General features: G+C 39.4%; 1 protein-coding gene across 2 annotated transcripts in view; it reads right to left on the bottom strand.

Annotated features, from left to right (window-relative positions):
* CDC16 (cell division cycle 16) overlaps positions 1-17,516 on the bottom strand; it is a 68,034-nt gene that overhangs the window by 26,019 nt on the left and 24,499 nt on the right. For both annotated transcript variants that reach the window (XM_073350735.1, XM_073350741.1), the window contains exons 11-14: positions 13,748-13,821; positions 11,777-11,902; positions 1,259-1,411; positions 477-540 (exon numbers count right to left, since the gene is read on the bottom strand). In XM_073350735.1, coding sequence (XP_073206836.1) covers positions 477-540; positions 1,259-1,411; positions 11,777-11,902; positions 13,748-13,821 — 417 coding nt within the window. The remainder of the gene's footprint in view (positions 1-476; positions 541-1,258; positions 1,412-11,776; positions 11,903-13,747; positions 13,822-17,516) is intronic.

Below are 17,516 nucleotides of genomic sequence, written 5' to 3'. Positions count from 1 at the left end.
AAGTGTTTTTTTAAAAACTAAGATATCTGCATTAATACCTTGCTGCACTGAGTTCCATATGTGATTGGAGAATTCATATGGGACGGAGCACTGTTTAACAGTTAAGGCACACAACTGGGAGTCAGATCTGGATTCTGCTAACAGCTATGCCACAGGCATAAAAGAATACATTTTAAATCTGTTACTTTTTATTCAGCTGAAGGCTTGTTGTTTTGGAAAAGGTATATTATGGGAAAAGGTAAAAAGGTATGTCTGATAAGCATGATGTAAAAATATGAAAACACTGGATGGCAGAACTTAATGATATTAGGCTAAGGTTTTAAGTCACAGTCTATATCATTGAGGAGGACAATGTCTCAAAATTTACTGCATTTATTCTAACAATTCAATTACATAAGGCAATATAATATGAGAACCTGCAGTTTTAATAAACAGTTCACTGACATAAAATTAAGTATGCATTAATTAAAAATTACCTCATTTCCAATAGCTTTAATTTTCTCTAAAGCATCGAGGAACCACTTTTCTGCAGTTTTCCAACTAAAATAAGAAAAAAACATTACTGGAATTACCAACAAAGTATCTATCACACAGTTGCCATTCAAAAATCCCTGACAAAGCTGAATAAACTGTGTTAGAAAGAGAGAAAAGTTATCTTTCACACTATTTATTCACAGATAATTTCATTCATATTAATTAAATGGTGAAATACAAGCAGTTGTGACAAATATCTTGCACACAAAGGTGCATGATCTTAAAGCCAAACTACAGAGTAAAAATTAAAATGGAGTTTCTAGCCCAGAAACATGTTAAATGCTCCCAATAACCAGGCTATGGATAACAATCAAAATCTTAACCTTATACACCTTTTAAAAACGTGTTCCCCTCTCTGGAATCATCTTGGTACTTCCTGGTTTGCCAAAAACAAAATCATTTCAACACATGGAATCTCCTGCACATATGAATACCTCATATGATACCTGGCTGTTCTATATGTGCCTAATTCCCAAGTATCAATTCTTTCCTGACTCAATGCTTAAAGCATCAAACCAGATAAAATACCCTATTAGAAAAAAAACTAATTTGACAAGTAAGAGTTTACGGTGAATACTAACTAATTAGAATCATAAGCAATTTCTTGTTCTGTAGCTCAAAATAAGCCCTTTTATAAAAACAAAATATATGCTACTACATTACTTTTAGGAAAAGAATATAGACTAGTAGTACTGTCTTTCTTTATCTCCTTTTGCAAACTTACTCTCCATTTTGAAATGCAACCACTCCAACTTCATGCATAACAAAAGGATCCTCAGGTGCAATGCTTAGGGCTTGGCTGAAAAATCTTTCAGCTAATTTTGAATTGTTGGTCAAACCATATTCTAGTCCAATATAGAGCATCGGCAAATGACAGCTGTAAAAAACAAGGAAAAAAGGAAGCTTCATATATTTATTTGCTTGTATGTAAATATTTAATAATTTGCAGAAATCTTAAAAGCATTTAATTGTGTGATACTTTATAACTATACTTTAAATAAAAAAACCTTTACATAAAAAAAAACTTTAAAAGAACAGTTACTTACCTGATAGTAACTGTCGTTCTTTGAGATGTTCTCACATGGATCCCACTTATGGTGTCCATGTGCCCCAGCACAAGAGTTCAAAACATTTTCACTAGCAGTGTCCGGTAGGGATCACGCATATGCCCTTTAGACTCCAGGGCATAAAGGGGGCAGCGACAACAACCACCACTCAGTTCCTTTGCTGACCAAAATCCTCATACATAAGACAGAGCTGCAGAGTTGGGTTGTGGGATGCACGTGCACAGAACATCTTGAAGAACAACAGTTACTATCAGCTAAGTTACCTTTCTTTCTTCTTTGAACTACTGGACATGTGGATCCCACTTATGGTGATAAGCTAGCAGTCATTTTTTAAAGGGGAAGGGGGGGCTAAGAGTTATCTGAAAAGAGATTGCAAAGGTTCTTTGAAAATATGCATCAGATCCTGAAGTGGTGACTAACAAATAACATTTTGTAAACATATGACCTAAAGACCAGGTAGCCATTCTACATATTTCCAATATTGGAACCTGACTTAAGCATGCTATTGATGATGTAGCTTGCACTCTGATGGAGGACTCTTCTTACTAATATTGTAAGCAGTTCTAATACAACTGGATACCATTTTGGAAGTCTTTATGATGAAACAGTCATCCCCTTTGATTTATTACCACACAGAACAAAAAGTCCTGAAGTTTTACAAAAAGATCTAGTTCTATCAAGGTAATATAACAGCAGTCTTCTCAATTCTGAAGTATGTAATTTAGATTCAACAGGTGAAGAATGAGGTTTTGGGGGAAAAAATGGTGAATGAATGGATATGAAAATCTGATAGTACCTTAGGCATAAAAGATGGATGCAGTCTCATGATTACTCTAGCCAGGTGAAGAACTGTAAATGGAGGATTTATCATTAGGGCTTGTAATTCGCTTATTCTACAAACTGATGTAATTGCCACCAGAAATGGTACCATCAGCGATAGCAGAGGAACTGGATAATTTGATAGAGGTTCAAAAGGGTGGGGAGGAGTGTCCATAAGCAAAAAAACCACTGAATTTAAGTCCCATATTTGAGTGATCTTTCTCACAGGAAGAAAAACGCAGACAAGCCCTTCCATAAATCTATTCACTGACCGAAGAGAGAAAATTATACCTCCCTCTACTGGAGGATGAAATACAGATATGGAATGGAAAGCTGCCAAATGAACTTTGATTGAAGTGATAGTGACAAGTGCTTTAAGGATAAGAGTTAATCTAATATTACTGGAATAGAACATGGACATGGAATTACAGACATGAAATCACAGACTAGTCATCTTAACTTCTTACCCAGAAAGATAGTGGAGCAAATAATCAAGCAATCTATTTGCAAACACCTAGTAGGTAACACGGTGATAAAACAGTCAACATGGATTTGTCAAGAACAAATCACGTCAAACCAATCTAATAGCTTTCTTTGACAGGGTAACCAGCATTGTAGATATGGGGGAAAGCAGTAGATTTGGTTTACCCGGACTATAATAAGGCTTTTGATTGTGTTTTGCATGACCTTCTCATAAACAAACTAGGGAAATATAGCCTAGATGGAACTACTATAAGGTGGGTGCATAACTGGTTAGAAAACTGTTCCTAGAGAAGAATTACTAGCAGTTCACATTGAAGCTGGAAGGGCATATCAACTGGGGTATCTTGAATATCTTCATAAACAATTTAGATAATGGCACAGAGAGTATAGGTATAAAGTTTGTGGGCAATAAAAAGTTTGTGGGCAAGCTGGGAGGGGTTGCAGGCCCTTTGGAGGATAGGATTAAAATTCAAAACGATCTGGACAAACGGTCTGAAGTAAGTAAGATAAAATTCAATAAGGACAAATGCAAAGTACTCCATTTAGGAAGTTTGCACACATACAAAATGGGAAATGACTACCTAGGAAGGAGTACTGCGGAAAGGGATCTGGGGGTTATAGTGGATCACAAGCTAGTGGAACACTGTTGCAAAAAACCTAAACATCATTCTGGAATGTGTTAGCAGGAGTGTTATAAGCAGTAATTCTACCACTCTCCTCCATGCTGATAAGGCCTCAGCTAGAGTATTGTGTCCAGTTCTGTGTGCCTCATTTCATGAAAGATGTGAACGAACTGGAGGAAGTCCAGATGAGAGCAACAAAAATGGTTAAAGAAAGATGGTTACAGCAACAAAAATGATTGAAGATGGTTATAGTGCCTGAGGAGTTTACACTTGACAAATGGTTGGTGAAGTCAAAGTACAGAACTCACAACCAATCTGGGGTTTGTGCCCTGTTTCTTAACAGTCTGCCCTAAGGTTAGTACGCATGCTCTTCAGCCACTGCAGGACAGTGTGACAGATATATTATGGATTGTGTGTCGGTAAACAGACTTTATCCATGCTTGAAATGGTCTGAGACTTAACCTGGTGAATATGGCCCAGAAGTTTAAGGCACATCCTTGTTGTCATTAGAGGATAGGTATGGAAAGGGAGAATCAGATTTTTTATTATTTGAAATCCGTTCAGGTGGAGGAACACTCTTGCTGCTACTGAGTCTAGGAGAGCTCCAATGAACTCTGTGGATTGTGACGGAATCAGATTCAACTTTTAAAAGTTGATCCTCAAATGCAGGGATGAAAATAAATAAATAACTTTCTTTGCTGCCACTATAACCTACATTTGTGACTTCTCCGACAGAAGCAAGTTGTCTAGGTAAGGGTAAATATTAGGGCTGTCAGGCGATTAAAAAAACTAATCGCTATTAATCGCACTGTTAAACAATAATAGAATACCATTTATTTAAATATTTTTGGATGTTTTCTACATCTTCAAATATATTGATTTCAATTACAACACAGAATACAAAGTGTACTGTAATCACTTTATATTTTTTCCATTACAAGTATTTGCACTGTAAAAAAAAAAAAAGAAATAGTATTTTTCAATACACCTAAATACAAGTACTGTAGAGCAATCTGTTTATCAAGAAAGTTGAACTTACAAATGTAGAATTATGTAAAAAAAACTGCATTCAAAAATAAAACAATGTAAAATTTTAGAGCCTGCAAGTCCACTCAGTCCTACTTCTAGTTCAGTCAGTCACTCAGACAAATAAGTTTGTTTACATTTGCAAGAGATAATGCTATCCGCTTCCTGTTCTCATTTTCAGGTAACATTGTAAACAAGTTGTAGCCGGCACTGCAAGATATTTACATGCCAGATGTGCTAAAGATTCACATGTCCCTTCATGCTTCAACCACCATTCCAGAGTACATGCGTCCATACTGATGACAGGTTCTGCTCGATTACAATCCAAAGCAGTATGGACTGACACATATTCATTTTCATCATCTGAGTCAGATGCCACCAGCAGAAGGTTGATTTTCTTTTTTGGTGGTTCGGGTTCTGTAGTTTCTGCAATGTAGTGTTGCTCTTTTAAGACTTCTGAAAGCATGCTCCGCACCTCGTCCCTCTCAGATTTTGGAAGGTACTTCAGATTCTTAAACCTTGGGTCGAGTGCTGTAGCTATCTTTAGAAATCTCACACTGGTACCTTCTTTGCGTTTTATCAAATCTGCAGTGAAAGTGTTCTTAAAAGGAACAACATGTGCTGAGTCATCATCCGAGCCTACTATAACATGAAATATATGGCAGAATGCTGCTAAAATAGAGCTGGAGACATACAATTCTCCCCTACAACGAATTCAATCACAAATTTATTTAACACATTTTTTTTAACGAGCATCAGCAGCATGGAAGCATGTTCGCTGGAATCGTGGTTGAAGCATGAACGGACATACGAATGTTTAGCGTATCTGGCATACAAATACCTTCCAATGCTAGCTACAAAAATCCCATGTGAACGCCTGTTTTCACTTTGTGGTGACACTGTAAATAAGAAGTAAGCAGCAGTATCTCCTGGAAATGTAAATAAATTTGGTTTTCTTAGCGATTGGCTGAAAAAGAAATAGGACTGAGTGGACTTGTAGGCTCTTAAGTTTTACAATGTTTTGTTTTTGAGTGCAGTTATGTAACCAAAAAAATCTACATTTGTAAGTTGCACTTTCACAATAAAGAGATTGCACTACAGTACTTGTATGAGGTGAATTGAAAAATACTATTTCTTTTGTTTATCTTTTTTACAGTGCAAATATTTGTAATAAAAAATAATATAAAGTGAGCACTGTACACTTTGTATTCTGTGTTATAATTAAAATCAATATATTTGAAAATGTAGAAAAACATCCAAAAATATTTAATACATTTCAATTGGTATTCTATTGCTTAACAATGAGATTAAAACTCTGATTAATCGCAATTAATTTTTTAATTGCGATTAATTTTTTTGAGTTGATCGCGTGAGTTAGCTGCGATTAATCAACAGGCCTACTAAATATGCAACCCTTGTCTGCATAGATGGGCCACAATTACTTGTAGGAACTTTGTAGGCACATCCACAGTGCTAATGAAATTTCAAAAGATGGTAATGACCTCCCAGAGCCATAAAACGTAGACACTTTCTGTGCATGGGGTGTATTGACACATGAAAATAAGCATCCTGTAGAGGGCAACGAACCAATCCATGGGATACAGAGCAGGGATATCAGAAGTGAGAGCTACCATGCTAAATGTGGCACATTGAATGAACTTGGTGAGGTCCCAAAATCTAGAATTGCAAGTAAGCTGCCTTTCTTTTTTGGTATGAGGAAATAAGGAGAACTGAAACCTTTTCCAATAAACTCCTCAGTTACTAACTCTATTGCTCTTAGTTGGATCAGTTCATCTATCGCCTGACTCATGGCACGCTCATGAAAATGGTCCCTGAAAAGGGACTAAGAAGAGGGGTTGGAAAGCAGGCAGGGACTGAAACTGAATGGCATAACCAGCCCTTATTACTTGAAGGACCCATTGCAATGTGGTGATTGCTATCCATGCCTCCAGGAAATAAAATAGATGGGAACCAAAGGGTGTAGTAAAATGTTATACCTCTTTGTGATTTAGTCCAAGATCCTTGATTGTTGCATCAAATTTGATGTCTTTCTGTCTGACCAACTGAGTAGTTATAGAAGGGGGCAGCGGAGCTGCCATCTTCTGATATCTAGATCTCTTTCTAGATTGTTCAGAAAAGGCCTCTAGTGTTGCAAATATGAACAAAATAGATACTGAGTGTTCCTATATCCGGAGAATTAAGTTTGAGGACGAAATTGTCTTGTTTTGAAAGGATGAACATACAAACCCAATGATCTGAGTGTGGATCTTGAGTCTGTTAATGAATGCAGACATTCATCAGTCTTGGTACTAAACAGATTCTGATCTTCGAATGGCAAATCTTCAATAGTTGCTTGCACTTCCTTTTGTAAATCTGATGCAGACAACCATGATGAGCATCACATTATGACAGCTGTAACCACTGAACAAGCACTTGAATCAGCAGCATCTAATACTGCTTGAAATAGGTTTTGAAGGGCAAGAAGCTGCCCTTCTTCACAAGTAGCTTTAAGCTACTCTACACTTTGAGGGTAATTGTCCTTAAACTCTGACACTCTACACCATTGCAGATAAGCCATGCTATCTAAATATGATTGATAATTCGCTCTCCTGATCTGTAAAGATGTTGAAGAGTACATTTTCTTTCTGAAAAGATCAAGTCTCTTGGGTTCTTTCTCCTTAGAGACAGATTTAGTGATGAATTAATGTTCCCTTGAATTTTTTTCCATCCATGTGCAGAATGAATTTGGTTATGAGCACCAATATCGAGGTAATGTGTGGATGTGCACCACCAGTAGAAACAAATAACCTAGCTATAAACACATATTTTTAAAAGTTACCATAGGGATAATTACTCCAGCCAGGATAGCATTTTAGAACTCACTATTCAAATAATTAAATTTAAGCATTGAGAGAAATAAAAATATGAAATGCATAGACAAGTCGCACTTTAAAAGAATAAAATTACAGAGAATATATGTGAATTTCAGGAAGTATCAAGAAGTAACAACAACAATACAAGTATGTGTTGGGAGGTGAGTGAGTGTGAGAGACACACCAAGTGTGTGTGAGAGAGAGACACACACAGAGACACAGTATATGTGTGTGTGTGTGTGAGAGACAGAGACGGACATGCTGCCCCTTTAAGTAGATCGGCACTCACCAATCTGAAGCCTGCTTGTTCAGACTTAGCAGCAGCTGTCAGCAAGCTCTGTCCCACATCCCACTCCTGAGCCCTGTCATGTTGCCCCCGCCACTCTGTGAAGATGCGGTAGAGGGGTGGGAGTTACTTGTGGTTACTTAAAATTTGTTGCTCCTCTGCAATTTGAACTTGATAAGAAGAGCGATCAGAATTATAAGAGTTTGTAGCAGGTGACTCACGAACAGACTCCGTATATTGTGGGAGAACCTGTCCCTGAAATTGTATATATGACTGCCATGAGAACCAATATGTCCATGGATGTGGACCAGATAGGAAAGGGATATTTGGCCAGTTCAGAAGCAACCGAAGAGCACAGTGAGAATTAGCATTCTCAGGTCTATTAGGAGGCGCTTTTCCATATGTGTCCCTAGAATTATTTTCTTTCCATCCATGTGATTTCTTTCTTGGTGGTGGACTCCTGTCAGAGTCTGCAGAGGAGTCAGTCTTTGGATGAAGAAACTTCTAATGCAGAATTCTTGACAGCAGACTGAAGGATTTGAGTGGGACTCAAATCCTTAATTGTAATGCCATGCTGGTTCAAATAAATTTTCATTAGAGATATGCTTGCTTCTTTTTTGAAGAGGGGATCTGTCTGGTATCAAGATCAGGAAAACGTCCAGGACTGGTGACTCAGGTTCTGGAATGACCCTGAGGTCTGGCAAAAAACACAAAATAAGCTTTTGGAGCTGCAAATTTAGTTGTAAGAGTCCCTATAGTGAGGAGCTGTAGATGCCTCTCTGCTTTGAGTGCTCCTTTGCATCTGAAACTGCTGGCTGTAACTAAAAGATGCAAATGCCGACAACAGAAGCGCTGTAGAAGACTGTCCTAACTCTGATGCTGAGAATAACAGTGCTGGTGAAGCTGGTGCCAAAAAGGAAGAAGGCAGATGACTGTGAATTCTTCTTCTCTTGAGATCTTTTAGATGAAGAAGCAGGTTTCTGTACCAGCTCTGTTATGTGGTGCAAAATGGCAGGTCTCAGTCCCACTCTTTCCTGCACTGACAGTAATGGCTCTCTTCAACAGTTCCTCTTCTCTCTCAGCACCAGCTGTAGTGGCTCCTTTGAAGAGCTCTTCTTTGCTTCTGCCACCGGAGAGCAAAGGGTATGTCTAACCTATCGCTGCTACAGCAGCGCTGCAGCTACATTCCTGTAAACACTTCCTACACGGATGGAAGACATTTTCCCATCCATGTGGGTAATCCCCCTCTCCGAGAGGCTGTAGTTAGGTTGACCGAGGAATCCTTCCATTGACCTAGCCATGTCTATACCAGCGGTTAGGACAACATAACTACGGTGTTCAGAGCATGAAATTTTTCACAGCACTAGGCAACCATAGCTAGATCGACTTACATTTTAGGTGTAGACCAATCCTTTAGAGTCATTCAATCCTCTAACAATGGGGGTCTCTGCCTCCTCTGATTGACCTTTCTGAATCTCATATTTTTAAATGCTTCTGAATTAGCTGTCACATTTCTGGTGACAGGAGCATTGGCGAGGTAAGTTTTGAAACAGAAGCCTTTGTACCAAGTTTCATGCTTTGAGTCAGACACAGCTCTCATGGACCTTTCCATGAGAAAAAGCTGAAGTGTCTCTCCTTTTGTGTGTGCTTCTTGAAGGACTTGCAAATCACACACTTAGCAACAATATGTTGCTCAACCAGACAGTAAAGGCACCTGTTGTAGGTGTCAGTCACAGGAACAACCCCCCTACAGAGGGACCTGACTTGAAGCCCACAGATTTGGGCTCTGCCATAAATTGCTTTTTTCCCCATACCTACTGCAAACAAGCTAACTGAAACAGTAATAAGTGCACTAACCTACTACCTATAAATAAACTAACTACCAACTATCAGACTAAATGCTAAGGAACAAGATTACTTCAGAGGGACACTTATGTTGTTACAACTCACTGCCTAAGGCGATTGGGGTTCCTGTGCCGTTTATGCCCTGTGAGGGTGCAGGGGGGAGGCATACAGGATGCATGGACCACCCCTACTGGACACTGCTAGTGAAAATGTTCCAAACACCTATGCTGGGATACATGGACACTAAATGGGATCCACATGGGCAGTAACTCAAGGAAGAATATGTATTATATAACACTACATTAAATAGATTCCAAATGAAGTACTAATCTGAAGAGTACCTTGAGGAAAAATATTTAGTGGTAAGAAGTTAAATTTTAATGTTTACTAGTATTTTAGTCTAGAAATATGTATTTCCCTTTCCTATCCCCAAGTTAATTCTGAGTTTAATCCAGGTTTGCTTCGTCACCTATAAACTGAAAATGAAGATAACTGGACTTTAATGACACACTACGTAGTAACGCTATCTAAACTTTTAAACTGTAAGCAATAATCTAATACTAATGATGTATTCAACAAGCAGAAGGATTATGGAACACTACTTATAATCTTTTTCCTCCCTGGTTTTCAACATAAGAATGGCCATACTGGGTCAAACCAAATGTCCATCTAGCCCAGGATCCTGTCTTTTATGTCAGTGGCCAATGCCAGGTGCCCCAGAGAGAATGAACAGAACAGGTAATCATCAAGTGATCCATCCCCTGCAGTCCATTCCCAGCTTTTGACAAACAGAGGCTAAGGACACCATCCCTGCCCATCCTGGCTAATAGCCATTGATTGACCCTATCCTCTATGAATGTATCTACTTCTTTTTTTATCCCTCTTATATAGCCTTGGCCTTCACCACATCCTATGGAAAGAAGTTCCACAGGTTGACTGTGCAGACTTCCTTTTGTTTTAATCCTGCTGCCTATTAATTTCATTTGGTGACCCCTAATTCTTGCGTTATGAGGTGTATAAAACACTTCCTTATTTGCTTTCTCCACACCAGTCATGATTTTATAGACCTCTATCATATCCCACCCCCTTAGTCATCTCTTTTCTAAACTGAAAAGTCCCAGTTTTATTAATCTCTCCTCATATGGAAGCCGTTCCATACCCCTAATCATTTTTGTTGCCCCTTTCTGAACCTTTTCCAATTTCATTATCTTTTTTGAGATGGGGAGACCACATCTGCACGCAGTATTCAAGATGTGGGTGTACCATGGATTTACAGAGAGGCAATATTATATTTTCTGTCTTATTATCGATCCCTTTCTTAATGATTCCCAACATTCTGTTAGCTGTTTTCACTGCTGCTGCACATTGAATGGATGTTTTCAGAGAATTATCCACAAGGATTCCAAAATCTCTTTCTTGAGTAGTAACAGTTAATTTAGACCCACCATTTTATATTTATAGTTGGGATTATGTTTTCCAGTGTGCATTACTTTGCATTTATTAGCACTGAATTTCATCTGCCATTTTGTTGCCCAGTCACCCAGTTTTGCAAGATCCCTTTGTAACTCTTCACAGTCTGCTTTGGACATAACTATCTTGAGTAGTTTTGTATCATCCTCAAATTTTGTCACCTCACTGTTTACCACTTTTTCCAGATCATTTATGAATATGTTGAACAGTACTGGTCCCAATACAAACACCTGGGGGACACCACTATTTACCTCTCTCAATTCTGAAAACGAACCATTTATTCACACTCTTTGTTACCTAGCTTTTGACCAGTTACTGATCCATGATAGGACCTTCCATCTTATCCTATGATAGCTTACTTTGCTTAAGCGCCTTTGGTGAGGAACCTTGTCAAAGGCTTTCTGAAAATCTAAGTACACTGTATTTACTGGATCACCCGTGTCCACATGCTTATTGACTCCCTCAAAGAATTATAGTAGATTGATGAGGCATGATTTCCCTTTACAAAAGCCATGTCAGCTCTTCCCCAACAAATCATATTCATCTATGTGTCTGATAATTCTGTTCTTTACTATAGTTTCAACTAGTTTGCCTGGTACTGAAGTTTCCATTTGAGTTATTGTCTTAAGTATATTTTTATTAATGAAAAAAGTAATGTAGGTTAATAAATGAATATTCATAAGTCGATAGTTTTTTAAGCCTTTCAGAATTTCATTCTATATAAAATGGCATTGTCTACTTTTGACATACCCTTTCATCAGCTGTGCTGCTGTGAAGTAAGCAGCCATTGCTTGGTCATGCTCACTCTCAACTGCAAACGAATGTCCATATGCTATCCAAGCTGGTCCGTAGGTTCTCTCAAGTGTAGTGGCTTTGCTAACACACACACACACAAGAAATCAGACCAACACATTATAATTACATCTGAAATTCAATATATTCATTTTATTGGAACACTTAAACAGTAAGCCTGTTCAAGTATAAATAGTCTGTGTACTCATGTATATATTTAATAAATTTGCAGTAAACTAATGAGTGTTTAATAAAGAAGTTTGTCTCTAAACAATTATCATACTGGTGAAAGCTTACCTTTTGACACACATTATTTGACACTTTAATAGAATGTATTATTCTCATTTTCTAAACTGATTTTAGCAAATTTCTAAACTATATTATTTAGATAGTGTTAAGCGTGCATAGTGAAACACCAAAGGTAAACTAAATTTAACAGAATGAATGCATGCAGAAGAGGTATATGGTATTTATATCTACACATAAATCTTAGAGACACCAACAAAAAGCAAACAGAAAAACAATTACATTAGAAAATCCATCTCTATTCATGCAGTGTAAACAATGTTAAACATGTGAAAGTGGAAAATGGTAATGTCAAATTATGAAGTTTCTATGTTGTACTTAGGCCATGTCTACACTAGCACTTATATTGGCAAAACTTCTGTCGCTCAGGGATCTGAAACCACACTTGAGTAACATAAGTTTTGTTGGTATAAGCACTCATGTGCGCCAGCACTATGTCGGCGGGAGACACTCTCCCACAGACATAGCAACCGCCACTCATTAAGCTGGTTTTATTATGTCAACGGGAGAGCTGTGCCTCTGTAAGCTTGTAAGTGTAGACATAGTCTGTGGGTGGAAATATTGCTTATGTGACTGCAAAAGTCTGGGCTTGCCTACGGCAAGCCTATTGTTCTCCATTCCAGACAGCTGTCCTGCCTGGGAAAGAAAGTGTTTGACACCTCTTTGAAGGACTGTCACCAAAAAGCCATCAAAACTGCAATTTAGGGTCAACAACTTTGATCATCTGCCAAATACTGACCTATAACCAAGGAACAATAGTGTCCATACACAAGAGCCCACAAGAAGAGGGCAAGCACGACTGGAGTGTCTGTGCCATGTGCTGAAATTGAGAAGCTCCAGAAACTGAGGCCCTATTTAAGAGCAGAGACTCTGTGAAGGGAGCCAACCATCACCACAAGACAGACATGAAGGAGAGAGGGGGCTGGAGGGACTCTATCCAGCCTGAAACACTGACAAATTTCAGACTCACAGAAGAGATGACATCAGAGATGGGGAAGGTGCATCTCACGACTTTTGTTATTTAAAAAAATCTGTAACACTCAAGAGCTTTAAGAATAAATTCACTGTGGTTAAGAAACACCTTTGCTAAGTCTGTGTTCCTTGTTTTCTTGCCACTGTGTTTCCAAAGGGGTTAAATTAGAAGCCCAGAATGCTCACAGCCCAGGTGGAACTCTGAGGGAGTCTGCGTGGATGACAGTATCCCACAACCCAAGGAAGGGCATCAGACAAGATGTCTAAGCTTGAAAGTATGCTCTACAGTTCCAGAGCATCTCTAGAATTAGAATCAGTTGGAAGCACATGGGACCCAGCGACTGGGTTCACTTCGAATGGCAGGGTGACTATATCCCCCATATGAGGCCAGTTTGTAACAAAACATTTTTGATTGATTGCAGTATCAAAGGATTGCCATAGCAAAGAAAGGGTAAACACAGGGAACGTACAGCAGCCAGGATTACTGGGTTTCTGTAATTACATTTATTTATAATGAACAGCTCTTGTGTAATACTTTTATAGTTAACTATTCTTTATTTGAAAATTAAATCCTGAATAATACTGACCTAACAAGTCATAAACAACACAATAATAAATCTAATATTATTAGATATGAAGTTAAGCTTTTACCTGAGATATCTTCTGGCATGTTCATTTTTGTGACCGACCATGAGATAATAGCATCCTACCGCAAACCATGAGACCTAAACATCAACGTCAAAAGAACAATACTAAGAGTACAGCAGATGATGAAAATAATACATCTACAAATAATGATACAGGACAGGAAATAGGTAGCATTTAGAGAAGTTACTATATTTTGCTTGAAGTCATCACTCTCAGAGTTTCAAATTATTATAGCAGCATCTACTAGCACAGCTAGACCTGTTTCCACTATAAACACTATTTGTAACTCATCCATTTAAAGCCTCACCTAAAATAGGGCTCAAAATTAGTTAAGACATTATGTTTATACATAGAATAAGAGGGCCCACACATGGAGTTAAAAGGAAAACTTCATGTGCAGACTAGCCCTTAGAAAAAATGGAAAGGAGGGAAAAAAAATGTATTCTATTTTTCTCCCAACTATTATAACTTGGTCAAAGATTTAAAGATTTCAGAGTAACAGCCGTGTTAGTCTGTATTCGCAAAAAGAAAAGGAGTACTTGTGGCACCTTAGAGACTAACCAATTGGTTAGTACTCCTTTTCTTTTTTAAAGATTTAAAGGGTGGTACTCAAAGGAACCAATTGCAAATTACTTTCAATGAGTATTAAGCACTTAACTAACACCAACAGTCATTTGCCACTGATGTCTTTGAATACCCTCTTAGGCTATGACTACATTTAGCTGTAACACTTCAGTGTAGATGCTTAGGCTTGGTCTACACTACAAAGTTAGTTTGACATAAGCCACCTTGCGCTGACCCAGTTGTGCATGTATCTATGCTTAAATTTGCCTCCTACCTACACAAGTGCCCTGTTACAGCAACACAGTAACACCACCTCCCCAAGTAGCACTGAGCCATGTACTCAGCTCGATGCAGTGAGAGTGCAGATACTGCAATATTTATGATGACCCTAACAGTCTTCCAGCAGCTGTCCCTCAATGCCAGATACTGACCACTCTGGTCTCAATTGTGAATTCCACTGCCCAGGGGTCACAAAGACTATAAGGCCCGCCTCCCCTTTAAAGCCCTGCAATTTTTTGTAATGTCTTTTCCTGATTGTCCAGCTTGGCAAGCACATTTAACAGCTCCTCGCTGTTGTGTGCAACTGCCAAGCTAACCATGCTGGCTTCATGCTCCAGATACACTCCAGCTTGGAGCAGACAGGAGATATTAGATCTTCTGGGCCTGTGGGAAGAAGAGATTGTGGGAAGAGCTATTATACTTCTCCTAAGAGGAGTTTCTTCTCCTTATTAATAAGCCACTAGTCAGTGGCATGGGAAAGCACCATTCAATAGCACCACTGCAGCATGCAGGCTAGCAGCATACGTGCCTGGGCAGCTTCAGGACACCAGCAGCAGCTGTGCTCCCTGTGCTTTTGTTTCCCTCAAGAGTAAGCTAAAACCACCACTGCCTGTGGAAAATGGTATCAGTATTCAGTACCATTGCCCTATATTCAGTTGAATGCAACAGAGCAATTCCCTCCTTATTTCCCTCACCCCTGGCAGGCTATACTCACCAGGACTGATGCTGTGAGTGGCACCACGCACAAGCACTCCAAAGCAGAAGTGTCAATAAGCATGTCTTGTTTAAAACTTTAGGGGAGCAGGGGAAAGGAGTTCTGAATCATAACTTTCACTTTCTGTTGTGACTATATCCATGTGTTTTATCTACAGCTGCTGCCACTGCGACCTTGAAGGATTCCTCCTCCACAACCACAGAACACCTGAGCCAGATAAGGAGGAGAACGAAGAGGACTCTGGATACCATGTTCAGTGAGGTACTGCAAGCCAGTGCTTTATCAGACTCTTAGCAAAAGGGCCTGGAAGGTGAATATTGCAGACAGCCTGGAGAAGGGGAGAGTGGACAGGAGAAGGGCCTAGGAGTCCCAGAAGGAAAAGGAGAGGGAGATACACCAGGACATAATGGGATTTCTCTGGCACCAAACACAGATGCTGCAGACTCTTGCCTCACTTAGCAATCCATGGAGAACTCCATTACAACACAACCCTTCACACCCCCTCAACATTCCACATAGTATCAGAGGCTGCATCCCTCCTCCTACCGCTCTACCCCGGGGAGACATTAAGGACAAACACAGCTTCACACACATAAGCAATCCCTTGTTAAGTTTTGTTCATTAATTTATTGCATTTTTAATGAATTGGATTTTAAATTGCATCAATTTTATTTTGCACTGGTTTTCTTACTGAATAAAAGTCTATTATTTGGAAAATAATTTATCTTTATTAATTCACAACATATGCTGCAGAGTGCTTAGCAATTCTGAAAGCACCTAGTCGCCTGTTACAGTACAGTGTGACAACCATTAGGATCAATGACAAACAGTCTCATAATAATAATAAATGTACAACAAGCACTGCAAAATTAATAGGTACATCGACAGCGCTATATTAATAGATATACAGCAAGCACCACACAATTCCTAACAGGCCTCAAAATAGCAAGGCCAGGTAGAGCACAGTACACCACAACATATTACTGTGGCTCAATGTTGAAGCGCTCTTTAAAAGCCTCCCTGAGCCATAAAGCTCTGTGCGGAGCTCTTCTAATAGCCCTTGTGCTTGGCTGTTCAATCTCAGCAGATAGCAGCTCTAACTCCATCCTCTAACCCAGCAGCAACTTCTCCCCCTCTGTTTCACAGATACTATGCATGGCAGAGCAGGCAGCTATAACCATTGGAAGTTTTTTTTTTCCACTGAGATCCCATCTTGTGAGTAAACAGCAACAGTGTCCCCTCAATCTACCAAAAGCACATTCAACTGTTATTCTTCCCTTGCTGAGCTGGTAGCTGAATCTTCCCTTGATGCTGTCAAGGTGGACAGTGTATAGCTTCATGAGCCAAGGGAGCAAGGGGTGTTCTAGTTCCCCCCAGGATCACTACTGACAGTTCAATATCACCAAAGGTAATCTGCTGGTCGGGAAAGAAAGTCCCTGCTTGTAAGTTTCTGAACAGTCTTGTGTTCTTAAAAGATGTGAGCAATATGCACCTTCCCTGAGCAGACAAGACTGATGTCAGTGAAGCATCCCCAGTGATGCAACAATGCTTGCATAACCATAGAAAAATAGCTCTTTTTGTTGATATACACTGTGGCAAGATGGTCTGGTGCCAAAATAGGATTGTGTGTGCCATCTATTGAGCCACTGCAGTTTAGGAACTGCACTGATGCAAATCCATCCACTATGTCCTGCACATTGCTGACAGCCACAAATCCTGTGTAGTAGGAAATGATTAATGGGCCTGCACACGCGCATGAGAACAGGCCAGGCAGTGGATTTTCCAACTCCAAAATGTTTTTTCACTGACCGGTAGCAATCCAGCACTGTAATTTCCACAGTGCAATCACCACTCGCTTCTCCACTGTCAGTGCAGCTCTCATCCTGCGTCCCAGTGCTGAAGGGCTGGGGTGAACTCAGGAATGTGGCTTTGTGCATTCGAAAGTTATGCAGCCACTGCTCATCATCCCAAGCCTGCATAACAATTTGATCCCACCAGTCAGTGCTTATTTCTTGGGCCAGAAGCAGTGTTCCAGCAGCAGCAGCTGCTCTGGGAATGCCATCAACAACCTTGAATTGGTTCTCACTATGTCCCACAGTTATTTGTCCTCCAAGAAATTCTCATGTTCCCTGCAGATTCTGTTGCTTTTATGGCTCTGGAAATACTGGAGGATCATGTGGTCCTGTGCTTGGAATGCTTATAACAATAATGCAG

Source organism: Lepidochelys kempii, chromosome 1, assembly GCF_965140265.1.
Source record: "Lepidochelys kempii isolate rLepKem1 chromosome 1, rLepKem1.hap2, whole genome shotgun sequence".
NCBI classification, from domain to species: Eukaryota; Metazoa; Chordata; order Testudines; family Cheloniidae; genus Lepidochelys; species Lepidochelys kempii.
The sequence above is the reverse complement of the archived record's forward strand: the minus strand, read 5'-3'. Positions and strand labels throughout refer to the sequence as shown.